The 27,034-nt window shown below is 32.2% G+C and overlaps 2 protein-coding genes across 2 annotated transcripts; both read right to left on the bottom strand.

The window, feature by feature from the left end:
* Positions 1-7,961: 7,961 nt before the first annotated feature.
* On the bottom strand, positions 7,962-9,525 carry LOC140956324 (nudix hydrolase 17, mitochondrial-like). Its single transcript, XM_073413039.1, has 5 exons — positions 9,242-9,525; positions 8,873-8,993; positions 8,671-8,754; positions 8,437-8,565; positions 7,962-8,343 (listed from the first exon to the last, which is right to left on the bottom strand). The coding sequence occupies exons 1-5, from the start codon at positions 9,331-9,333 to the stop codon at positions 8,134-8,136; spliced, it is 636 nt and encodes a 211-aa protein (XP_073269140.1). The 5' UTR covers positions 9,334-9,525; the 3' UTR covers positions 7,962-8,133.
* An 8,267-nt stretch (positions 9,526-17,792) lies between these two features.
* On the bottom strand, positions 17,793-20,993 carry LOC140991551 (glutamine synthetase cytosolic isozyme-like). Its single transcript, XM_073461556.1, has 12 exons — positions 20,835-20,993; positions 20,232-20,268; positions 20,039-20,142; positions 19,799-19,847; positions 19,595-19,701; positions 19,432-19,519; positions 19,169-19,297; positions 19,004-19,078; positions 18,827-18,880; positions 18,712-18,749; positions 18,444-18,603; positions 17,793-18,132 (listed from the first exon to the last, which is right to left on the bottom strand). The coding sequence occupies exons 1-12, from the start codon at positions 20,906-20,908 to the stop codon at positions 17,980-17,982; spliced, it is 1,068 nt and encodes a 355-aa protein (XP_073317657.1). The 5' UTR covers positions 20,909-20,993; the 3' UTR covers positions 17,793-17,979.
* Between the last annotated feature and the right edge of the window lie 6,041 nt (positions 20,994-27,034).

Raw genomic sequence — 27,034 nt, 5'->3', positions numbered from 1 at the left:
CCGTCGCTATATTTAGAGACAGTATACAAAAATCGGCGATGGTTAGCGACGGTTTTTATTAAACTGTCGCTAATAGTCGTAAATCAGCGACGGTTATATTTAAACCGTCGCTAATAGTGACGGTTTAACGCAAAACTGTCGCTAATAGTTGCTAATTGTCTATAAATATTCGATTTTCGTTCCACTTTTCTCACACCACTTCACAACACTTGAAACATTTCTCTCTTATGCGTTTTTAATTCCGGTTTAGGTACTTTTTTTTTCAATTTTTGGTTAATTTTTTAAGTTTTTGTTAATATATCATAGGTGTATTGTAATTTTTTTTAAAATTTATTAAATTATAAAAATAATTTTTTTTATTTTTACGCAAAATTCAGCGACGGTTACAAAACCGTCGCTAAATTTAAACACCGTCGTTAACTTAGCAACGGATTATAAACTGTCGCTAATTTAGCGACGGCGTCTTTGGTTTTTAACCATCGCTAATTAGCAACAGTTGTGTCAAAAACTGTCGCTAATATTTAGGTTTTTTTGAATATTAACGGCGTACATTGCACGCTGCGGATAGTTGTATTAACAGCGTACATATGCACGCCGTTGATAATAGTATTAACAGCGTGCGCATGCACGCTGCGGATAATCTTGAACTTTCAACAGCTTGCAATTGCGCAGCGTGCAATGTGCGCCGTTGAAAGAGTATTTGCGCGCTGCGAAAAACCATTTTTGTTGTAGTGCTATAACTGGTAGTAACGGTGCAATTCAAATCTTTTGAATCATACATCAGCTCAAATATCTATTGTTTTAACCAAAGACAAATATTACACCAATAATAGTAATAATAATAATAATAATTTATCACGCGTAAATAATAAGAAAAGGGTGAGACATAAAAAATATGAGCACTCAATTGGATTTCTTGCATTGCATGTTTTACGGAATGTTTCAAATTAGTGGTGATCATTCATATTATAATATAATTTGGAAATTTAGTCATACTTCATAGTGAATTCTGTGTGTATAAAAAAATTATATTTTAAAAATAAATTTAATAAATATTTTTTTACATGAGAAATGACAAGGGAATTTCCTTTTTAAGGATAAAAAATAATAATCAAGTAACGCCGTAAAATAACTTTTTTTTATGTTAATTTCATAATTACTAATTCAGGATATAACGTACTATAGAATTATATAAACTTTTTTAAAAATTTATTTCATTAATCAATCGAAATTATTTATTTATCTTTTAGCTCATTTCGAGATAGATATATAATAATTATCAAATGAAAAATTATTATTTTGTAGTATATTGGTTTATAGAAGTCAATTGTTTAGCCAAAATGGTGGCTATAAATGAATTTTAGTACAAGTAATTGGCTATAGCTCCTTCGGACGTGTGAGTAATACATATATATATTANATATCCGAACCATTTTTCTTTGGTTCGGTTCGGTTTTCTACCAAAATTGTTCTGTTATTTCGGTCGGTTATTTCGATTTTGATATAATTATTTAAATTAATAATATAAATATATTGTAAAATATAATATGTTAACTTTCTAAATATAAGGTCTAAATTAATTAAACAAATAACAATCACCTAAAAATTGTTCAAAATGATTTTCCATTCACTAAATATCATATCAAAATATATAATATAAAAAAATTATCAATTTAATGAAATTTCGGTTTGTTTGGTTTTGATATATATAATATGAAATCGAATCAAATAAACTTCGGTTTCAACCATTATATCCGAATTATAAAATTCGACTTTCGGTTCGGTTCGGTGTTCAGTTTTTTCGGTTTGTATTTTCAGTTTTTTCGGTTTTATCCGAAGTTTGAACACCTCTAGCAAATACTGATATTAGCATTTATCTTTTCAGATAAAAACAACACATACATTGAAAATATATTATTAATATATGATATTTGAGTACCAACTATTTTATATCTGATACTAATATATTATTCTTGAGTACTCGAACATGTGTAAAAAAATATTGATATTAATAAATTTGTTCCAATTTTATATGCAAAATCTTATCTTTTGTATCAAATATAAAACATTTCATACTCAAATATTATATATCGGTAGCATATTTCAATATTTTGTACTGATTTCGTCCATTATGGGCTCATGGGTGCATAAACAATTTTTTGTAGATCATGGAATACAAACACATAATTTTTTTAATAGAAACTGAATGCGTTTTGTTTTAAAGATTTGAAGCAAATTCACCAATTTTAATCCTTTAGTTAACCATAGCTAAAAAAAAATGCTTATGAATAAATAAATAATTACTAGTATTTTTGTTTAATTTTCTTTAAATTTACTGTTTTCCACTGTTAACTTTTCTTTGCGAATTTATTGGTTGAATCAAAAGTTTCTTGGATTCGGTGTGAGTAATATTTAGTTAATTGGTGTTGGGAAACGTGAATCACAATCAAATAATATGGAATTACTAAATAAGTTAAATGAGAACAAAAGTTTCGAGAAAAATTTGAAATAAATTGAGTCAAATATATTAATTAATCAAATCAGTTCGGAAGGAATATTGTTTAACATATGAGTAAGAAATGTGTGNGACAACACAATGAAACAGTGGTGTTTCGTCTATTCGAGTTCTTCAGAAAATTCTCCGATCTTTATATTCTCTCTCTTCTCTCATATCTTGCATGTATATTGTGCATCAACTTTTTTTTTAATATATAGAGATTTGTTTTGACGTTGATTAGATTTCTTAAATAGATTCTTACAAGATAAATAAAAATAATAATATTTTATTATGAAACAAAATCTTTTAAATATTAGAAGTGAAATATAGAGTTTAAGAAACTCAATATTTTAAAAAGATAAAAATTTTAATATACAATTTCATTTTAAACAATAATAATTTTAAGAAATTGTCTTACAATGCAAGTGACGTTTCCTTGATAAATGACTAATTGATTTTTAAATTTTTTTGGTTGGTTAGATTCGATTTGATAATTTTATCTTGAAACAAAATTATACAATAAATCACACTTGTCCAAAATAATTACGATTTCTTTTTGTTATTCTATGTGGAACAAATAGAATAATGATATTGTATGTGGGACTAAAAGATTTAATTAATTTATTTTTTGTAAAAATAAATTCATTTTTTATTTTACTTAATAATTTACAATTAAATGGTAGGTTTAGGGTCAATAAATTTTGTAGCAGATATTTTTATTTTTCCAAACAATTCGTGTTCGGGTAGGTACGATAAGACAAGGCCTTTATTTGGCATGGCCCTTCACGATTTCGTAGGTACAAATTATATATATATCCCACATAATCATAAGATTTTTATTTTCAAAAAATAATTGCATTCTAATAATCATGGCAGGTAAATGATGCCACATTATTGAATTCACATAAATTCTTAAGAGAAAGTCTCACAAGTCAATTTTGTGAAATATATATTTTATATATATCATCTACAAAAAAATATTACTTTTTATGTCAAAATATATTAATTTTTATTGTAAATATAAACATGAGTTACCTATCTCACGAATAAAGATCCGTGAGACCCTCTCATGAAAGACCTACTCTATTGAATTTCAAGCTCTTAAAAATATATAAAAATCTATGGGAAATTATAGTTTTTATTATGTAACTTAAGCATTTTTATTTTCAATATTATTGTCTGTCAATTATATGGTTTTAATCTAATAATTTATATAAAAAATTTATTTTAATCATTTTTCAATCGACATATAATAATTTCCCGATTTGATGTCAGCACATCATTAAAAAAATAGGAAAAAAATACAAATTAATGATCTAGAATCATAAATTGATCGATAAAACGATAAAAATTATATCGTTAATCAGTAAACATTTTAATTTTGTATCTATCTTTTTAAAAAACCAATCAATGATTGTACATGACTTGTGTTCATATATTTAAAGATAGTGAAATATTAATCTATTTTTATTCTCTCTCGTCGAAACTTTTGTTATCTTATTAAGATATTTATGTTACATCGAGTGAAACACATTTTATTATCTTGTAATAATTAGATTATTCATCAATTATATGATTTTCAATCAAACCCTAGTTATTAAAATTGCATGGGACATATTTCAAGTCGTATATTTTATATGATTATTTATATATATAAATTTGCCAAATGAATTAATTTATATTTAATCATATATAAAGACCATAATTCATTGGGACACAAAGTTTGGTAACAAGTCATTATTCTTGACAGCGAGAGTTATTATAATTATTTAATTTCGACGACAACTATGCAAAGTTCATAAGACCCTTGCAATTAATTAATAGTGTTTATGTTTTACAGCATGTTAAGTCATCAACATAAATAAATTTATGCGTGTATTCTTTAAATTTTTTTCAAACCCGAGAGAGAATCTGATACTCGACACCAATGGAAGAAGATATAAAGGATATTTTTATCCGATTAAATAAATACATAATTGGATATGAGGATAGAGACGAGTCATAAAGAATATAATTTTTTTATTATTTTTCTATAATGTTTAATTTGTTAATTTTTTAATTTTTTCTCTTATTTTTCTCAACAATTTAGTAAATATTCATAATTTACTCGAAATAACTAAAATTTGAGAGAATGCATTTATAAGTGGTAATATGATATTTGGGTATGGTACGAATATTCAGTTCTCCGATGTGTATGAGAATGATGATGAAATTGAATACCGAATAAAGATGAAGATGATGACGATTATGAATATTATAAGTGAGGATGATGACAAAGGACGACTCATTGTCATCTCTATCGATGTAGTATTGAAGATGGTTAATGTGGAGATGTTTAAACTGAGAACATGAAGTTTGGAAATGTCATAATAACATTATAATAGATTAAATTATTGATTTATATTAGTGAGATCTGATGATCACAATTACGTGTATTCAATACATGTTCGGATTGTGATCAATCTATGAATTTACTTGTTGTGGCAACAAAATTCGAAGTTGTTCCAAGAATAATTTGACAAGTGAAGTCTCCCTTTTTAGGTTGCGGTACATTTACTAGATTTTGTTTACTCTTTAAAGCATAAACTTGATTTCTTAATCACAAAAATTTTTGTGAGACAGTTTCACGGGTCAATTTTGTGAGATATATATCTTATTTGGGTTACATATGAAAAATTATAAGTTTCTATGCCAAAAAATTTATTTATTGTTGTAAATATTAGCAAGATTAACACGTCTAATGAATAAATAACTGTACTATTTCTTGATTATGAAAGTATAGCTTGGAAGAATTTCTTTAAAAAAAAAATAAAATGTTTCATTATCGCTCAATATGAGAGGCGATAACTTAAAGCAACAATAATGAGACTCGAATTTTAGGTGAGAATTTTAGCTAACTTTGTCACAATTAAATTCGAAATAATATCACTAAGCAAAGATAAAATCACACCCAAAAACAAAAAAATAAAATAAAGGTAATATTGTGATATTCAAAAAAGAGCATGACAGCTTTGTCACGGCATATTGTGTTTTTTGTCGGCAAAGTTGAGGGCATTCCCGTCTACATGAACTTTGGACCACATGGGAAATGGATAATTTTATATAAAGTAATACTAAATATTTGCCAAGTCATTTAAAAAAAAAACAAATATATAAAATATTTTTTCAGTCCGCCCTTCAAATTTCGGATAAAACCTAAAAAATCGACAATCCGAACCGAAAAAAGCGAACATTGAATCGAACCGAAAATCGAATTTTATAATTTAGATATAAATGTTAAAATCGAAATTTATTTGATTCGGTCTCGGATTATATATGTCAAAACCGAACCGACCGAAAAAACCGAAATTTCATTAAATTAATAATTTTATTTTTATTATATATTTTTTGAGATGATATCAGTGAATGATGAATTATTTTGAATAATATTTAGTTGATTGTTGTTTATGTAATTCATTCAGACTTTATATTTAAATGTTTTACTAAGAAATCGTGTAAAAAGATAACATATTATATTTTATAATATACTTATCTTACTAATTTAAACAATGGTAACAAAATCAAAATAACCGAACCATTTCGGTAGAAAAACGAACCGAACCGAAGAAAAATGGTTCGGATATCGGATTATATATTTGTAAAACCGAAAACCGAAATAAAAAACCGCAAAATCGAACCGAATCGAACCGATCGATGAACATTCTTATCTCTAACTCAAACATACAAATATCTATATATCAACATTTATCATATTATTATTATTATTATCATTATTATTTCATTTTCCCCTTTAAAATGGACTTTTCTTATAAGGAACGAGATGTTTCAAAGATCTCCGACATCGCATCCTTCCTTTCGAAAAAAAATATTGATGTCATATGAGTTATAAGTTCGTGCTTTTTAAAATAGATTTGTGAGCACGTCAATTATGTAACATAAGAACAAAAAGACTTTTGTTCAATCTTTAAAGTCATGTTAAACGACGAAGACTCTGTTTGGCTCGGCTTTTAGTTTGATCGTAATTAGAAAAATAAAAAATAAAAAAGGTTAATTAATAAAAAAAGGTATTTGTCCTTTTAATTAACTACCATTAATATAACACATTTCCTCCCTATTCCCTCTCACCGAATTTAAGGTCAGTTGGAACGTCACAACTCCGCAATTTTAAACTTATGTTAGTTGTATGTTCAAGTCAAAATAATCAAGATTATCTAACTAAAAAATAATTGCTATAGCTTGAATTATTAGTCCCCCAACATTTTTTATATATGAAAATGATATAATATTGTTGTTTTTTTGCTCCAAACAAACAATACTTTAGTGCTTGAAGACATATGCATGTAACAACTATGTCTAACAAAACCTTTGTGACATTCTTGGGAAACCCAATTTCAGAAGAAAAAAAAACACAAGAGAACAATTGCAAGAGTTATTTGCATGTACCGCAAGATCTAACGATTGTTGTTTTACAAAAAATTACAGTATAATTCAAATATTTTTCAAAATCGCAGTCTTCGGTGATTTCACACGTTTGGACCATTTTTATTCACTAAGGTATAGTTTGGTACATGGGATAAGAGAGAAATTGATAAATAATCATCCTTATTCCACGTTTGGTACCTTTTTAGAAATCCGTGATAAATAGTTTTATACAAGGATAAGTATCCTTTTTATGACATGTGATAATTTTAATTTAATGATAAAAAACACCGCAAATGACTTAATTGCCCTCAATATATAAAAATCTTAAACCCTATCATTCTCTCATTTCACCGCCCATCAAATAAATATTTTTATTTATTTTTATATATTATATAATATGATAATTAAATAAATGAATTCGAGATAATTATATAATTGATTTTTATAAATCTCAATAAAATTATTAGTATCACTCGATTAAGGTTAATTTTATCATTACAATCTAATATATAAATTTAATCAATCTTATTAAAATCATATCAAACATTAAATATAATATCATACATCTTATATATCATTAACTTATCCTTATATTATATATCACATGTTTATTCTATTATGTGTACCAGATTATGCCTAAATAAATAAAAAGCCCAGATCCGTGATAGTGCACACGGCCCAACAAATAAGTTCGAGTTGGATTAGTTGATTACTCTTACTTCTAATGAACATATCTCAGTAGGTTTCTTGATTTCTACTATAGATCCATGTGGCTAGTTTGTGTATCTACCACCCAACAATTATAACTTAAAATTGCCCCAAGTGAGACCCGGGCTTAGCCTCATTGGTCTCACCTTAGGCCAAGGTCCAAAGCATCATTTAAGTACTTAGAAATACTATTAAGAATTGCAGCAATACAATTTGGATTGTACAAGTTATATCCATATACAACACATTTATTTAAGTTAAATTGATAATATACAAGTCACCCTAAATGCTGCTACACACGAGAGTAAGCTCGACTCGACCTCGAACTCGAATCATACCACACGAATGGTGTAGTAAAAGAATCAAAGAATGATGCTGTACATAATCTCTGCTAGTCTCCATGCCTATTCTACGAACTCCAATTCATTAGAGCAACTCCTTTGCGCCCGTATGCCTCGATTTTAACAAACCTTGGAAAAGTCGTCGACTTGTAGTATAACAATCAACTAACTAATCAAACGACGATCGACATCATCATCTCCATTTTGAGCCCGCCTGCTGAATCTGAATTCGTCCACTCTGCAAGATCCTAGTCTACTCGACATCAGAGGCTCTTCCGCCATCTTCTTTCGGGCTGAAAATTGGCAGACAAAGTTCTCTAAAGCCTCCTTCATCCAAGAATGTGAACATGCTTCTCTAGCTTCATTCACAGACATCTGTATGGATCATATGATCAAACTACATGTTAGAGAACGTCACACAGAATACGACATTACATCGAAACAATTGGTATGGTACTCTGAACATACCCAAACTCGTCGGCGGACGTCTTTCTCTGGCCAAACATCGAGTTCCTCGGTTACAAGGAGGGGGAACATCGATCCCTCGTGGTATTTATCTTGGCTTTTGCTCTTGAAAACCCATTCGCCTAATTTATCCTGCAAGAAAATGGCAACCAAGAAATCTTTAGAATCACACAAGAATTCATGTACATAAACACCATCCAAATTTCCAATGATTCTACGAGAAGGCGAGATATTAACCTCGAGCAAGCCGATCACACCGGCTTCTTCGATGGTTTCTCTTGAAGCAGCCATTCTGATATCTTCATCGAGTTCCCAACCACCCTGAAATTCCATAGCAAAAGATCAGTCTCAAACCAAAGATCACGGCCTTCAATAACTACAAATTCCTCACTTTTGCAAAATTTTAACTCAAAGTCAAGTTAGAAGTGCAAAAAACTACCTTAGGGAACATCATTCTTGGACTCTTTTGAGAGCTAATCAAAAGAACCTCCAAATCATCAACTGAAATCTCATGGATTTGGGCTGATTTGTTGGTTTCCCTGACTCTATAAGGAATACATCTGCACAATTCGTCAAAAGGGAAGCGATCATCAGACAGATACAAAATTTTCAGCTAGTTATTGTATATCAGCAAATCAAAGAACCAAAAAAAGTGCCATCTTTGAAGCTTAAAATCCCCGTTCATTATTTTCAATCCCCCATTCATTATTTTCAATCACAACCAGGGACCCTTTTCCTAAAATTTACAGGGCAAATCCCAAAACTTGTTCTTCTCTTGAAAAGAACAAAGGGGTTTCAAGAAAAATACCCGACAACCAGACGAAAACCCTGGCTGTAACGCTGCAAATGTCTCCCAGTGCGGGAGGGCATATCCACCAATTTCTTGATTTGCATGGTCATACTCACTAATCAATCTTCTATCTTTTTTTACAGAGAACGAATCTCAAAAACTCCCCAAGAAAGCAAAGCTTTCGACACCGTTTGAGGAATCACCTTAAAAATTTCCAGTTGGTTAATTATTTGCAAGAAAACTAATGGCAGGTAATTTGTCTTGAAGGTCTGTGGATAACTGATGAGATGAATCAGCCTGTCCACTCGCTTTATAGGGGAAGATACATCAATTTAGTGGGACCCAATCACCAAAAAACTCCATGATTGATGTATTATCTTGGTTAAATGCGTGTGAAATATATAATATTCTTGAAATTATATCACAAAGTTATGTATTTTGAATATTATATCAATTTTTTCTTGCGTGTCTGCCATGCTCGATTTTGAAAACTGGCCCGTGTTACAAACGAGGCGTATACCGTCGAGAAACTGGTCCCTGACCCCCCTTGCATGTTTGTTTCGTCTTCCTGAAATTGCACTTTGGCCCCTTTACTATGGAATCATTAGAATTTCAGTCCATCAGTCATTCCATTTCCCCCACTTTTCGAAAAAGCAACAATTAACTCATAACCGAATGAACTGAAATTTGGACTTTAAGCTGAGCTGAACTCAAGCTCAAAATAGTTTTTTTTTAGCTTAAGTAGAATAGAAACATCGAGTTCGAGCTGTACTATGAAAAAAATGTATTTATCTCAACTCAAGTATGAAGGTGAGACTAATTTTCAATTTTTTGACGTCATTTCTAAAATTAATAATCTGAAAACTTAAAGAAAATTTTGAAACAGCTCATAACATTCATTAATATTTCATATACATGCCCAATTAACTCATCACAACAAATCGATCGACTTACCTTGTAAATTAGTAAGTGGCATGAACACAAAATACCACAACAAACCAATTGGCCAAATATGTAAATTATTTAGTGGTATGAACACAAAGTACCATTATGCCAAATTCAATTCATTAAATGAATCTCTACGAATTACCAAAATCTTGGATAATGAAACAACAATTGAGTTCCCACTAACGCATGTATATGTGTAATAAATAGACTACATGAGCTTAACTAACACTTATTGTAGCAGCAACTTTATTTTTTTATTTATGTTTTCTGTATTATTCTTCCTATACTTGATGTATTTTGCATTTGATTTCTTCGTTGTTATAATTTTTGTATTTTGACGTTCTCTAAAATTAGTACATCTAGACGGATCCGAGCCCACACCAAAATGGACCCTAAGTCCTAATAATAACTAGCTCTATCAGAAGTCCAAGCCCGCAACCCTAGCATTATCAGAAATCAAATCCCACCAAGGGACCGAGAAATCCGAGCCCACCGAGGAGTCGAGAATTCTGAGCCTGACGTGACTAAAAGATATGAAAATATTTTCATTAATAGATAATTAAAGGTTTCGATGAACACGAGATTCGGGTAAACCTAATCAGGATAAGACAAGAGTACCAGCCGCCATAGTTCTAGAGTCCTAGTGTTTGAAATCTCCTATCTCAGTAGGAGTTCTACTCCAACAAGGAAACTGATCTCCTCTCTCTATAAATATCAGGTATGTGTTACGGTTTTACACATTCACATTCTCCCGGTCACTTAGCACTAGTATATTTCACCCTTAAGTTTTCTCTCCGGACATCGAAGGGGTTACGTTGGAAAACTCTCTAACGCCCCCTAACCCTGTTTCTGAATGTGCAAAACCTAGAGATCCGAACCGATTCAATCAACCGTGAAGATTTAAAGATCTGTTCTCCAGACCGAACCCGAGGTAAAATTGTGGTATTATCATATTCGATGAAGGAGACAAGTGACAAATACACTAATTACAGGTAGGTGTGTTAGGGATTTTTATCAAAATCATGTTTTTTACGTATACATGAACATGATATATAATATGCGGAAGCTTAATCGATAATTACCTCCGGCCATTGAAAATTTGTTGAAGCTTTCTGATTTCTTTTCAATTGAAGCCTTCTAAATACTTCAACAATCCTTTAGATGGTGTATTTTCTGTATGAGATTGTGTGTTTAGGGACCTCAATGCCTTCGGTATTTATAGGCACACTCATACCATCACCGAGTGTTTTGGGAGCTCGAGATTCAAACCAAATTTGTATACGTATCTCAATGTTCAAAATTTGAGGCTGCCGTGTACAAATTTTTTCAACAATTGTTGGCAATGGCTGTCGTCATTTTCAACACGTTTATTTTACGGGTCACAATTTTCTTACATTCTCCCACTTGACCCGTATATATCATTTATCATAGAAGAAATTAAAATACTTGAATCATGTCGATAGGTCATCTAAAAAAAGATTATTATCTTCCATGTATCACAATGTATTATATCTCTCAAATAACTTAATGAATAAACTCTATGTTTATTCGAGTTCCAACTTTATTGATATTTTTCATGGTAACTGAATATGTACATAACTGAATATGAAAAATAACATAACTTAATGAGTTTCATTAATTTTGTTTTTACAACAAAATTACATAAAAGAACCAAGTCTCATTCTTTCTGTATGATACTTAAATTTCAATGGTGACATGCCCTTAGTCAAAGGATCTGCAATCATCAATTCAGTGCTAATGTGCTCGATAAGTAACTTCTTATCTTTAACACATTTTCGTATGGCTAAATACTTAATGTCGATGTGCTTGCTTCGACTACCAATTTTGTTATTTTTAGCCATAAATACAGCAGCTGAATTGTCACAATATATTCTTAATGGCCTAGATATAGAATCCATAATTCTAAGCCCTTAAATGAAACTCTTCAACCATACACCATGTGAGGTTGCCTCAAAACAAGATACGAATTCATCTTCCATAGTGGAAGTAGCAGTCAATGTTTGCTTTGCACTTCTCCAAGATACAGCTCCATCAGCTAGCATGAAAATATATCCTGAAGTGGATTTTCTTGAATCAATGCAGCCAGCGTAGTCTGAATCAGAGTAGCCAATTACTTCCAAATTCTCAGTTCGTCTGAACATAAGCATATAATCTTTGGTCCCTTGAAGGTGNAAAAATACTTCTAGAAATGAAGATTCTTGAAAAATACTTCTAGAAATGAAGATTGTTACACGAGTAAAAAAATGTCAACTGAAAGAGGTGCATCTAGTAAGTGTGCACTTTTTTTTAATTAAAAAAAATTATAAATAAGAGATTTTGAAATATTAATTTTCAATATTGTGAAGACAAACGGGATAAAAATGTCAAATTCTCAGGCGCCCGTTATATTTTTTCGCTGAATTTAGAAAGAATTCACTTCTAGAATAAATTTATTTATAGTTTCTAGAAATAAAGAATTTTAGAAGGTTAGAAAATGTCAAAAATGGGGCCTATAATTGCAGTCATTTTAAAAAATGTATATTATCTAGAACGAGAGCTCAACAACAATAAGATAATATCACTGAGAAATAATGGATTAAATTGTGAGAAAATTTCTCCCTTGTTTATTATTATTTTTATTTCACTTTCTTCCATAAAACTTTGACTTTAGCCTTATTTTAGAAATCTTGTGTCTATTATCTAAACATAAATGAAAATTTTGGTGCTTTATAATCCATCAGACACCAAATCTCAAGTTTGGGTCAAGATTACATGTTCGAAACTCAATTCTAACAATCATATCTTTCATGTGGAATATATAAATGACAAAAATTTATGTGAGACGGTCTCACAGGTCCTATTTTGTGGGACAGATCTCTTATTTGGATCATTAATTAAAAATATTACTTTTTATGTTAAGAGTATTATTTTTTATTGTGAATATCGGAAATGTTGACCCGTCTCACAGATAAAAATTCGTGAGATCGTATCACAAGAAGGTATTNTGGTGAACAATCTTTCATCCGATATCTCTCTAAAAATTTGTTGATACAGNTTATAAATACCTTCTTGTCCTCGTTTTTAGGAATTTGTTGAAAATTTTGTCGTGTAGAAAGGGTCGTATGTATGGTGGACATATTACAAGGACAAAGTTGTGCAATATGTCATAACAAGTTGTATGGTAAGATTAAACAATATATTATAAAAAGTCTAATATTCAAATGAGGAAAATGATCTGATTAAATAATACAAGCACATCGAGTCAAGAGCTTGAAGTGCTACAACAACTAACACTTGCTTTTTTAACTAAAATTTGGATCTTTCAAATCAATTACGACAAAAAAAAAAGATCATTATCATTATAGTTTTCTCCTTTTTAAATAAATTTTTGTTTATAGTAAGTTTTTTTTTACGGTCGTAACGTAATTATATAAACAAATTCGATAATACGAAAAATATCTTGTGTTCTTCGGAGAATTTAATTTTTTTTATTATGAATAGATAGAAAGTTTTAAAAAGCGTGGAAGATATTAAAAATTATAAGTTTAAGGTAATTACTTAAATAATAAGCATTGAAGAGCAATTTTTTTTAACATAACTTTTGTTATATCAAGCAAAAATAATAGATGAAATAATATAGAAACATAACAAAAATCAAGATTATGTGTATTAATTTTTAAATCCTCAAAAATAGAAAAATATCAAAATTATAATTATCAGTAGTTTTCTAAATTAAATCAAATACCAAAAAAAGAATTTTTCTAACTCTTTATTAGATTCTGATTCGACTCATTTTTTTTTTTTTATTACAACGCACGCTGGGGAGGGGGATCGAATCCGGGGAGGGAGCCAGCTTAAGCTGGTGGGTGAGACCATTGGGCTAAAGACCGGTCTTTATTGGATTCTAACTCTTTATTGGATTCTGATTCGACTCATCTTTTATGTGATCTAAAACAAGCTGATTTCTTTTTTTTTTTTTTCTCGAGTTTTATTTGGAGAAAATGAGGCCAGAATTCTTTTGAGGAAAAAAGTTCAAATTGTTTAAAATAAATATGAAAGTTTTAATATTAAATTAATGTTTGTGCTTTTATTGTGCATTAGGCGTGCTTAATACGGTCAATTATGAATTTGGCTCCTTTTTTTTCCCTCAATTTTGGCAAAATCGTTGCATGTTTTATCAACGATTTCCCGGGTTTTTTTTTAAAATAATTTAATTTTTAAAATTAATTTCAAAAATAATTTTTTTTAAAAAAAGGTGTGCAAGAATACCTCAATCCGCACTTACGAAGCACGGATGCTAAGCACGGACGCGCGACGGAATATTTAACGACGAAATATATATCAAAACCGTCGCTAAAATAGAATCAGCGATGGTTCAAACACCGTCGCTAAAATTGAATCAGCGACAGTTAAAACCCGTCGCTAAAATGGAATCAGCGACGGTTTAAAACACGTCGCTAATTTTAGCGACGGTTAAAAAACCGTCGCTATGCCGAAATTTTGGTATATTCATTTACGACGTACATTGCACGCTACGGATAATTGTATTAACGGCGTGCATATGCGGATAATAGTATTAACAGCGTGCACATGTACGCCGCGGATAATCTTGAACTTTCAACGGCTTGCATCTTTGCAGAATGCAATGTGCGCTGCGGGAAAAAAATTTGCGCGCTACGAAAAACTATTTTTATTGTAGTGAAGACATAGAAAAAAACAGNATTTGATTTATAAAACAAATTTATTGTTTTATCCAAAAACTGAAATGAATAACCAAGGGGTACAAGTTTTGAAACTGAAATTAAATTCCTAGAAAAACTAGGAACATAAAATGTCTTTTCCAATTTTAAAATAAAACCACTATCCAATATAAGGCAGCAAGTCCCAATAGCCTCCACATGCGAAGACATCTTGTTTCCTGAATAGATGCTCCGTTCATTTTCTATTGGCTTCCTTAGTTTTTGCATACCCTGCAAGGTATTTGTAACATGGATTGTAGAACCAGAATCAATCCACCATGTGTTATAAATTATATCAACCATATTAGATTCATAACAGACAAATGAAGTAGGAATACTTTTCTTTTCAAGCCAGTCCTTAAATTTATTGCAATCCTTCTTCATGTGTCCCGTCTTTTTACAGAAGAAACACTTGGATTCTTTGTTAATGTCAGGTTAGGGTGGAATTATTCCTTTCCCTTTTCCTTTGACTTTGGCTTGCTTCTTGTACTTTCCTTGTGTAGTCATAAATATATTATCACTCGTTTGCATCAACAACCTTCCTTCCTTTTGAACACACATANATTATTAAATTTTTACTAATTTTAATTTTCATATTATATTGAAAAAGACAATTCAAGGATATTATGATCAATATATAATCTTATCATGATCACTATTCAAGAATTATACATTAATACATTATCACACCTTTTGAGTAGGGATATTTAATCACACAAATAACATGAATATTGTGGGCTTTCNCTTTAATGAAGAGAATTCCATAATTAAGGTGCTTGCAAGTGCCTTATCTGAAGACTGAAATTGTTTATGAATAGCCTTCAGTAATTCTTTGACATTATTATGCTGGTCGACAGAACCACGCATACCAGCAGAGATTTTGGTCTTTAAGAACATTACGCAGAGTCGATTAGATCGCTCCCATTTTTCATAAAGATCAACATCATCCGGAATGCTGTTTTCAGTAATAGCAGATGGTTCATCTTTCCGTATAGCATAATCAATATCCATCCACCCTAATTGAAGAAGAATTCTTTCTTTCCATATTTTATAATTATCGCCCTTTAGTTCGGGAATGTCACATTTCATATCAGAAAAACTCGCAGGTTGCATAACTGCACAAAATATCACATGCTTAAAATTTTGAGACAATATCATGTTTTACCAATGTAATTCATGTTTTAAAAATCCAGTGACATAAAATTTGCATGTGGGTTAAAATTTTAATTCAATAAGATTTTTATGTAACTANAAATGAACCAAACGCGAGATAAGGGATGATTATTTAATAATCATTCTCTTATCATGACTACCAAACATAACCTATATTGTGGATATGGATTGACATACTTTTTTACTAATTTTTTTACATAATTTTTTTTTTGAATTTAAAATAGAGAAAATTACAATTTCGATTTTAAAATTTGTTTGTTTGGGATATTTTTATCTTTTTTATTGTTAAAATTTCACTTTTAGTTTATTATCTATGTTTTTATGTAATTTTATTTCATTTTCTCAAGTGACGTTAATGTGGAGCCGACATAATGCTGACACGGTGTTGACGTAAGCAACGGTACATCAGCACTCTAATAAAAAAAACTAAAATTACCTAAAATTAAAAGATATTGAACCAACACTGAAATTTGACAATATATATAACAAAAATTACATTAGTAATTTTAACCAATTGGTGTTAGATGTAATTTTAACTAGCATTTTTTTTAAACATAACTCCATCTACATCAAATTTCAAAACCTGTAAACGACACAAAGGGAAAAAATGAAGAATAATTGTTTCTCCCGTGTGCTTGCCACTAACTAGGACACAATGGGACCTTGAAACATGACACGATTGGACCTTCAAAGCATATTATGAGGAAGGATTTTAACTAAAAATATATGATTCGTGTCACACTAAGACTCCAATAATTCTTTAAACATATATACCTAAAAATTGTGATAATGGAGGTCGTGACATGAAATGATAGTCACTTTTTTGGCATCAAGTTATTGCATCTTTCTGTATTGTCCACTGTCCCGAATGGTAGAAAATTCCAATGCTCGAGTTAGGACCACATTGAACATAANGGGTAACAAAATGATGTATGACTCCAATTGTGATATCCCTTGTCTCACATATTAAAAAATTAAATATTTAAAACGAGTTTATGATTGGCTCACAATAGACTTCTATGACAACTTGAGTTAATAATTTTCGTAAAAGCGAGGACAGATACGAAGTAGTTGTTATAGGGGCTCATTGTGCAATCACGCAGATACGGGCCCGGGCTTAGGACGTGATAGAATGATATCAGAGCCGGTCACGGACAAGGAACACCGAGAAATAAGCGATATGCGAGATAAAGTGCTACGTGAATGAGAGTCACCTCTTGAACGTGCGGGCCAAAGTGCTACATGATGGGAGCCACCTCTAGATTCTCGACGCTTGTGGATCGATGAATCAGGCCGCAACGACAACGTCACTTTCTGAAAGAGGGATGATTGTGATACCTCTTGTCTCATATATTAAAAAATTAAATATTTAAAATGAGTTTTTAATTGGCTTACAATGAACTTATATGACAACTTGAATTAATAATTTTCGTAAAAACGTAGTTGCTATAGGGGCCCATTGTGCAGTCACGCAGGCACGGGCCCGGGATGTGACACCAACTATGCAAAAAAACCGATGAAATTAGTACACGTGGAAACAACAATATCTAGTCCATCCCAACAAACGATATCTGCATTCGCTTTTTCGAGGCTTTTAAGGACAGCTTAATTTCATTTCAATTTTTGTCATTTCCCCCAATGTTTTGCTAAAACATTAGAAATCTATAACAAAACACCCTTTTCTTGATTTATCGATTGAACTAATGTCATAAACAACAATAATTCAATTTTTATAAGATAATTTGTAACAAACAGATATTGATTGTGCTACTTGAATAGTAAAGACAGCAGAAAGCAATCAAATGCACAACAAATGAAACAGATATGAATAGTTTTAGAAAGGTGTTGTTTCATCCAAACACCAAATGATATTGGACAATGGTTCAGCTGACATCTTTATGGTTGCCAGAGGATGGTGGTTTCCGCGACCATAGACGTGACAACGTATGGATCCATGTTCGAAGCAGGCCTGCGATCCTCAAAGTAACCTTTTCCATCCCTTTCGGTCTCCCTTCCGACCCTGATGGATGCTCCGCGGTTCGCCACACCCTGTTGACACACAATAACTTAAAGAAACTCAAACAAACAAGGGCAAGGTATGAGGAAGGCTAGTGGGAGAAGTGTTCCAACTTTGGACTTTTCGAAATCTTTTACTAGTTTGCAATAAAAATATGAGTAATTTCGATAACCATATAGATACCAACAACTAGCACCATAGAACTGCAGTTTTTCTGTAAGGTGTTGAGGCAAGGATGGAATATCAGAGATCATTTTTCCCAAACCCTCAAGTTCATTGGAAATGGGCAAATAATGATTTCATATTTGAGCTTAAGAAGGTATAAAAGAACTAAATGGTTTACCCATGAGAATGTGTCTATGCTGGCTGTCTCGTGTTTTCCTGTAAGACGACGTTCGTTGCCTTCTCCATAGGCAGCAATGTGTTCCTTGTGCCTTAAACCAAGCTTACGAATCGCCTCCTTAATGACTTCATAGCCTCCATCCTCTCTCATGGTCTTTGTACTGGATATTTTCATACGTTTTGCTTAGGGGGCATGAAGGGAAATTTAACTATGATAACAGCATTAAAGAAGTTGATATGAAAGAACATAATGGATGATAGAACTGAACCTGTAATTTGTATGAGCGCCGGCACCATTCCAGTCACCCTGTCACATAAAAGATGACACCACAAAAACCACCACAGATTCGATACAATGTGTATTGAATATTACAAAGTTCTGACCTGAATAGGCTTGGGATCCAGGGAGAGGACGACTCCAGCTATCTCAGTAATCCGCTGTAGAGATTTCAAGAATGTGTGAAAAACGGTGCAATTAAAGGTGACCAATGTAGGATGAATCCAAGAATAGTTTTTCAGATGAAAAAAAACAGAAAGCCACGTTTTGGGCAGTGTGTGTACCTCGAGAATGTAACGAGCAACCCATATTTGGTCACCTGCCGAGATACCAACAGACGGCCCAACTTGAAATTCCCACTGAGCAACAGAAGCACAAGCATGAGCACATTTGACGGTGCAAACAACATTGTGATATAATCCGTATTGGATACTATAATGTTTTTTTACCTGCCCGGGCATCACTTCTCCATTAATTCCACTAATGTTTATGCCAGCATAGAGACATGCTTTGTAATGAGCATCAACAACATCGCGGCCAAATGCTTTATCAGCACCAATCCCACAATAGTATGGTCCCTAAAACAACAAGGGAAAAACTATGATATGGCCGTAAATTCAGTTCTGAATCTGGTAAATAGAAACAACTAGACCACGACTAGAGATAAAATGCCACAACATGATAAAGAATTGGGGAAATGTCACTTCAGTACCTGTGGTCCTGGGAACCCTCCAAGGGGCCAGCCCAAAGGCCAGACCACGTCTTTCTGCAGCAAAGTGTATTCTTGCTCGATACCGTACCTGCATTTTGACAGTTTTAGAAACAGAATCTTGAGGAAAATGTAAGATGTAAAAGAAACAGGAATCAGAACATACCAGGGTACCTCAGCAGCAACCTTGGGATCACTAAATATTTGAGCAGCTCGATGCCTCTTGTTTGTGGGAATCGGTTCTCCAGATGGAGTATAAGTATCACACATGACCTGTGGAAAATGAACAAAAATATTTGGCAAATTTTCACCAACAAGGATAGCAATATAATTTCTTTGTCGTGCTAGAATATGAAGTGACGGGACTTACAAGCATGTGGCTTCCTCTCCTGAACGGATCCGGAAAAATCGCCTGAGGGCTGCATAAAAACAGAACAAGAACATGTTTCCACTTCATTCGGGAAAAAGTGTTCAAAATCTTCCATTGAAATACAAGGAAATGGTTGATACGTTTCCCGTAACTAACATCTCTATTTCCACTTTTCAATACACGAATATAACAAGAAAATGGTTGATCATAGTGGAGGACTTAAGGTGAATGAATCATTACTAAACAAGAACTTCACTATCGGCGCCAGGGGCTTGACCGGTACTTGAACCGTCAAAGTTCCATTTCGGAATCTTTGAAACATCAGTAACAGGACCAGGTAGAGTCTGATACATAGCACAATAAATGAACAATCAAACTTCACAGAGAACTTTATCTTTTCAACTTACTAATGTGTAGTAAGGAAAAAACTTACCCTAGCCTTGCTTCTGAGCCTCCCAAATCCATCAATCCTGATATATGATCAAAACATACATATGAGAAAAAGTGAACTTCCCGTCGAACCGAGACACAGAGAGTTCTAAAGTGTGGAGCCGGAAGGAGCGGGAGCCATCACTCTCTCCACTCAAAATAAGAAAAACTCAAATTTCATCGGTTTATTTTTTTCAAAATATAAGTTCTACATATAACATTCATGATTTTACATTTAGGAAATATCAAATTTAATGAGTCAGATGACTTCCTTTAACTTTCCATAATCAAAGTTTTCCGACACGAAGTAACAGATAACAACAATGACAAAGTTACACAACACGGACATCAAATCAACAGGAACCCAATAAAGTTCACAAATTTAAGGTTACTACAAAGTAAAAACATGCGGCAGAACACCAAAGCTCCAAACTTTTCGTCAATCTCATCACGCAAGAACATTAAACAACCAATGACCAACATTTTTCCGAAGAAAGAAACGAAGCCCACAAAACCAAAGCTGGTAAAAATCAAACCTTAAGCATCAAAACACTAAAAAAAGGGGGTAAAAACAGAAAAACAGACATGTAAACTTGTAAGAACTGACCATATATACTCGTAGATGGATTTTTTAGTGACTTCGGAGAGGTCCAAGTTGATGAGATCATTCAGAAGGGACATTTTTCCTCGTACAAATACAAAGGAATACTAAACAATATAGCACCCTTTGAGTTTGGCCAATCTGTGGTATTGTAAAAATGTGGACGAATGAGCGTTTTATAGGCCATTTTAAGGCGTGGAAAAATATGAAAGCATCTACATATTTTAATTCTCGCTGTTTATTTTTCGTATGGAAACATGCTGCAGTTATTTTTTTAACTGTGGATTGAACTTAACGACAAGTCTCCAAAAATCTCCAAATTATGTGAGAAAAACGTACAAACTCGACCGAGAAAATATTGTTACATAACCTAAACAAACCAAATGAATATCAGGATCATCTATTATCAACCATTTTATTTCAAGATGATACCAAACAATTAAGCAAATGAGTTGAAACAAAATTAATCCTTTGCATGGTTCTAATAACATTTATTTTACCTCCTTCGTTACGCCACTCCCTATCTCCGAATGGCAAAAGAATAAAAAAGCAATTTGAGAAAACACATATTCCAACAAAATTTTATAAATTATTTGATTTTAAATACTCTTCCAATTATTTCATTTCTTCTTCAATCGTGTATTATATGGCAAGGAATGAGATTCAATAATAAAATGATGGATGAGAGTAAAATCCACCCTTACATTTGGTATGATTTTGTGATTAATATTTGAATTCGAAAACGATAATATATAATTCATTTGACACTAAGATCTCAAATTATATTCCTCTTATTGATGGTCCAACATATAGATACCCCGCAAGCTAATGGAACACATTTTTTTTTCAATATTTATATAATTTGAGGCTCTAAATTAAAATATGAAAAAGATATTTCGTTGATAACTCAATAACAAAAAATATAACAAACTACTAATAAATTGAGTCTCGAACTGAAATCTCTACTCAAACTGAGAATATTGGATCAAATCAAAAGTTACATTGATAAATAATCGAATTTATATATTGCGAAGTTTTATTTATCCAAGAGTTTGTTTTGCTTTACTTGAAAATTAGAAGTAAAATACCATCAACGACATAAACAACTGCAAAATTTGGAGAAAGAAGTTTGTGCAATAAAATTTATTTGGCTCGTTTGTGACCAAAAATTTAATTGTAATTAGGCCAATATTATAATTTGTTGGACGTATTTTCTTTATTATGAATTTTTTAACCTGTCCGAAGAGCACGTTTAAATACAACTTACCTTTGCCACTACATAGAATTTGACAAACAGTCTATGTGACAACTCATTCCAATGGCATCAGTGGATACCAATATAGAGGTAGATGAATTAAAAAAAACAAAATTCTCGAATAATCTTATAATTATAATTATTATTCCAATAGAATAGTTGGGTTTTATATCATGAATTATTATAATATAAACATGTATTTCCAACATATATTTTTTAAATTCTTATGTCAATTTAACAAAAAAAAGAGAAACTAGTGATTCCATTGGCTTTCTTGTTGGTAGTTGTGTCCTAATTTTTTTTTCTTGTTGTATAACCTTAAAGGCAGCACTAAAGCACAAATAAACTTTGTTTTCTTGGATTTTGCCTTGAAATTATTGGCCAACTTGACTCTTTGTTCTTGTATTCTTCTTGAAGCCAGCAGGATCAAGGATTCAAGGCTTCCTCTTGTTCTTCTGTAAACTTTGTCTTCATCACCATTGAAAACGACCATTTATTAATTTAAGTCCAAATACTTGTGTGGAACTTAAATTTATAAAGATAATAGCAATACAACCACACATGCAACTCAAACATTTAAAACGATACAATATTGATCAGAGCACATATAGACCACAAAGGCACACGATGAATCGATTATATTTGTATGGTCTGAATATGGATAGTTATTTTATGGACTAGTTGATCTCTCCGTATGATCTAATAATGCATACGGTTTGTTCATTTAAGGAATCTTATATAGACCACAAAGGCACGACGATCAATCGATGATATATGTATGGACTGGATATGGATAGTTATTTTATGGACTAGTTGATCTCTCCGTACTATGATCCAATAATGCACAGTTTGTTCATTTAAGGAATCTTGTCTAAATTATGTTGAAGGTATAACAATTTTTACCACTTAGTAAGAGTAAAAGATTAAGTAATGGAGCTGTAATATTGATCAACTAATCATACAAGTAACACAACATAATTTCTCCCATAAACCATAAAATAATTTAAGAAACTTAAAACATGCATCCACTGGCAAGAATGTAGGTACAATGGATATCATCTAGCAGCTAGTATCATAAAGATGAAGCCTGTAAAAGATTGGTTTTAGACCAGAAACATCAGAGTCGGGCGGGCCTATACATATGGAAGCCGGTTCTAACTGAGAGCATTGAGGGGCCAAGTTGAAAAAACGAGCTAAATCTATTCTGTCAAAGATTGAGGAGATGGTTTCGGAGGACTGGAGGAGCCCCTCTGCTTTAGAACTATATGTGGCCATCTGAATCAACATTCAGGGGGATTGAATCGCCTTCTTTGACATCGTGGGCAAGCATTTTCTCAGCCATGCTGTCCTTCCTCGAAAACTTGATCTCTAAACCTATCAGTAACTTGAAGTTCGACGTCCTTGGATGCTTTAACATGATATCATCTATCTCCTTCACCTCCAGCCTGGTATGCAGTCGGAGAACGATTATCTCATCTAACCGGTTCAAGAATTCCAGCCTGAAATACTGTTTCAGTTCCTCTGTCACCAGGCTCTTGATTCAGTCGTAGCTGCTGTCCTTTTACATCAAAGCCTATTCGACGGCCTCCCTTCTCGATTACACTGCTGCTAACTGTCCAACCTTTGCTGTCGGTGGTGGCTTAAATTTTATTGACTTTTGCGTAAAAACAATATTTATTTTAATAATATTTTATGGTTTTATCAAATTATGATATTTACTTTATCCGTATATTTTTAAAACTGTATAGATAAAGTCTTTGAATATATAATATGTATCTTGAGGTATGCTTCTCAACATAATATCATAAAACTCATTAGAAAACTACTATATATTCAAAACTTGTTCATAGTCAATTCAGCCACCTAAAATAAGGATAAAATTCGTTCGAGCTTGAGACTATCATATATGATGTAAACGTCATGTTTCATTAGTAAAGACAAAGAGATATGCATTCTTACAGATGAGTGATCATTTGATTGTGTACAGAACCATCCTCCTTCGGACTTTCCAAATGGTTATCATTTATGGAGTAGAAAAGTTCATGGTTATAGTTGTACACCATTAGTTTTTTGACCCCGAACAACGTGGAAGCTTTACGTACTAGCATGCATTTTGATCCGTTTACCGACTCTATTGAGAGTCATCAGGTGAAGAGGTTGGGTGTAGTTTCGAAATACGTAGGAGTCAACACATTGTAGTCGTGATTCACCACTCACTCACGGGTGAAGATATTCTACGTGGTTTGACGAGTTAATAGTAGAAGTAATCTCTGGTCAAAGTAAGACACGTGCATTTTGAAAATGGGTTTCCTCAATTACACTTAACATGTTACTATTATTACTCAAAAATACATCATATCGTTATCGAATTTGTTTGTAACTCTCGATATACAAATAGTTACATATTCGAATGAGATATATGAGTTGAAGGGTATTGTATGCTAACCATAACTTAATGTTTTTACAGACACTATCAGTGATAGCTAGAGGATCATGGGACAATGCTATTAGGCGTTTTTACCATGATCTGATATGTGCAATCAGACTCGAGTTCTGGCGTTCTTGATCAAAAGGTTGATGAAAAGAATGATGCTAGTTAGGGTAAGCCCGAATAAGAACAAATGTTGTTCTGAATCATAAGAAGTTGCGCACCCACGTCTATTTGTATCTCTAAACCATTTAGAGTCACACAAATATTATATTCTGTGTTCACATTGAGATAGTCAAATTCAATAAGTTAAATTTGGTGACTGTAGTTTGATGGAAATCAAACAAATTGCTTATCAATGAATTTATAAGTTGATTCCATGTAATAGAATTTGTGAAATTTAGCTTAACTGTTAGTTAAATGACGGGAGTGGAACTGCCTGTTTAGTTAAGGAATTCACAAAACTGACAGCAAACAGATTAGATCAGTAGAAAATTTTGTTATTCGGAATTTTCAGTTTTCATTATATGAACGATATTTGTGCCATCGATACATTATCATTGTCTGATTATCGATCGAGGTTATAATGAGTTCACAATTATTTATTTAGTAAATTTAAAATATACTAATTAAATAGCAATTTAGTAGTAGTGACTACTAAGTGCAAAATTCTCGTAGAATATTCTAGAAGAGTTTAAAATATATTAATTAATAAATAAATAATTGAGTAATTAAATAAATTTTATTTAATTTAAAACATAATGTATTATCAAATATTGATAGTAATTTAATTATACATGATATTTTCAAGAGTGAAAATATATACATGAGAGTTTTTGAATAATGAAAACAATATCTTGATGAAATGAGAGTCTTGATTAGACGGAGAAGAGAATTTTAATATATTTATAATTAATAGTTGAATTACACACATAACTTTTACACATAAGTTTTTGTCCACAAAAAATTTGCTCTCTCTACCTCACACAAGGAAATCGACCACCTCTCTCCTGGAAGCACACGACCGCTCCTCCACAGCATCGTCGCTCCTCCACAGCATCGTTGCGCCGCTGCTCCGAAGCCGTCGCATCGCCATCGGATTTTTGAAATTCCAGCGATCAAATCTCGAAGCAAATTTCATTTAGATCTTTAATGCGATCTATACGAAGAATTCAATTTCTGATCGTGTACCTGATTCACGAGATTGAAGGATGTTGATTCCAGTAGAACGTTTGTAGGGATTTACAAGAAAAAAACTCCACTAATCTCGGATTGGTTTGATGTCCGGCGTTCTTAAAAGCAAAGGTAAATCAAATCTTAACGACTTATGAATTCTTTAAATCGATGACCAATAGAGTTTTGATTATCAAAACACAAAATTTTTAAACTTCTGTTTCTCTTTGAGTGCGAAAAAATGTTATATCTAACACTTCCCGTCTTCAAGAATCTGAAGCATCATTTTAAAGACATCAGGATGGGCCTTTTAGATTTCATCTATGAAGTTCATCCTCCATATTGAGGAGGCAATGACATTCATTGGTCGACGACTCAACGGGGATGCCAGTCCAAGAAAGACAGTATGCTGAATGACAGCTTTTGTCACAGCATGCTTCATTTGCTGCCATGGTCCATCTCCTTGCTCCTATCAACAAGAGTAGATATATTTTCCATGAGATTCATTTCTCGGTCCCTGAGCTCCCCGGTCTAAAGTTTAATTTAAGTATAGTAACTGAGATACGAACCATAACAATGTACTAGAAATTCAAGATCTAAATCTTTATTATCCATATAGTGATAACGATACACAATCACATTGACAAAGTCATGGGATTGCCCGTGAATTTGTCGATGTGAGTGTGTATCCTTATCATATAGGACCATAGAAGTGGCATAGAGATCATAAAAACGTCTCGACTCCGAACAGCTTCTATCGGAGACGTGCTGCCACACCTTCACCCTCACGAAGCAAGTGCTCCAATCCAATGTAAGAATGCTCTGAATCAACATCAATAACAACAGTCAACATATACATAAAAATATATATTGATTCATGATTACATTGAAATATCCAAGAAATCTTCCTGTCGAGGGTTTTAGTATATCATAGACATGTTTATTTGAGTAGAAAAATTTAGTAATGTGTTGGATAGAGATTTGAGATTGCATGTGAATCTATCGCAGTATTTTGTGGCAACATCTTTTTGATACAAGTTCAGGATTTGGTTTGATTCTGATCGATGAGCTTTCAATGTCAAATATGTCGTATAATTCTGTGATGATGTGAAGCAAAACGAGATGGAGCATACCTATTTTAGAATTTCTTGATTCATTGCTAGTGAGAGGAAGGTGTTGTTCCGGGAACGGGGATCGAAAAGTTAAGTGTTGCTCGCCAAACGAAAATCTACCTGAGTGTATTCAACACTCAGGCGTCAAGGGTCTTTGTTTGTTCAAATCCATTGGTTTGCTCAGTAGTTCTGTTCCTAGTGGAGTAAGTGAATGGGACTGAATCACGTTGAAATTGTT

The sequence above is a fragment of the Primulina huaijiensis genome, chromosome 13 (assembly GCF_012295235.1).
Source record: "Primulina huaijiensis isolate GDHJ02 chromosome 13, ASM1229523v2, whole genome shotgun sequence".
In the NCBI taxonomy this organism is placed as follows: Eukaryota; Viridiplantae; Streptophyta; class Magnoliopsida; order Lamiales; family Gesneriaceae; genus Primulina; species Primulina huaijiensis.
Note: the sequence above shows the minus strand (reverse complement) of the source record. Positions and strands in the feature narration are given on the sequence as shown.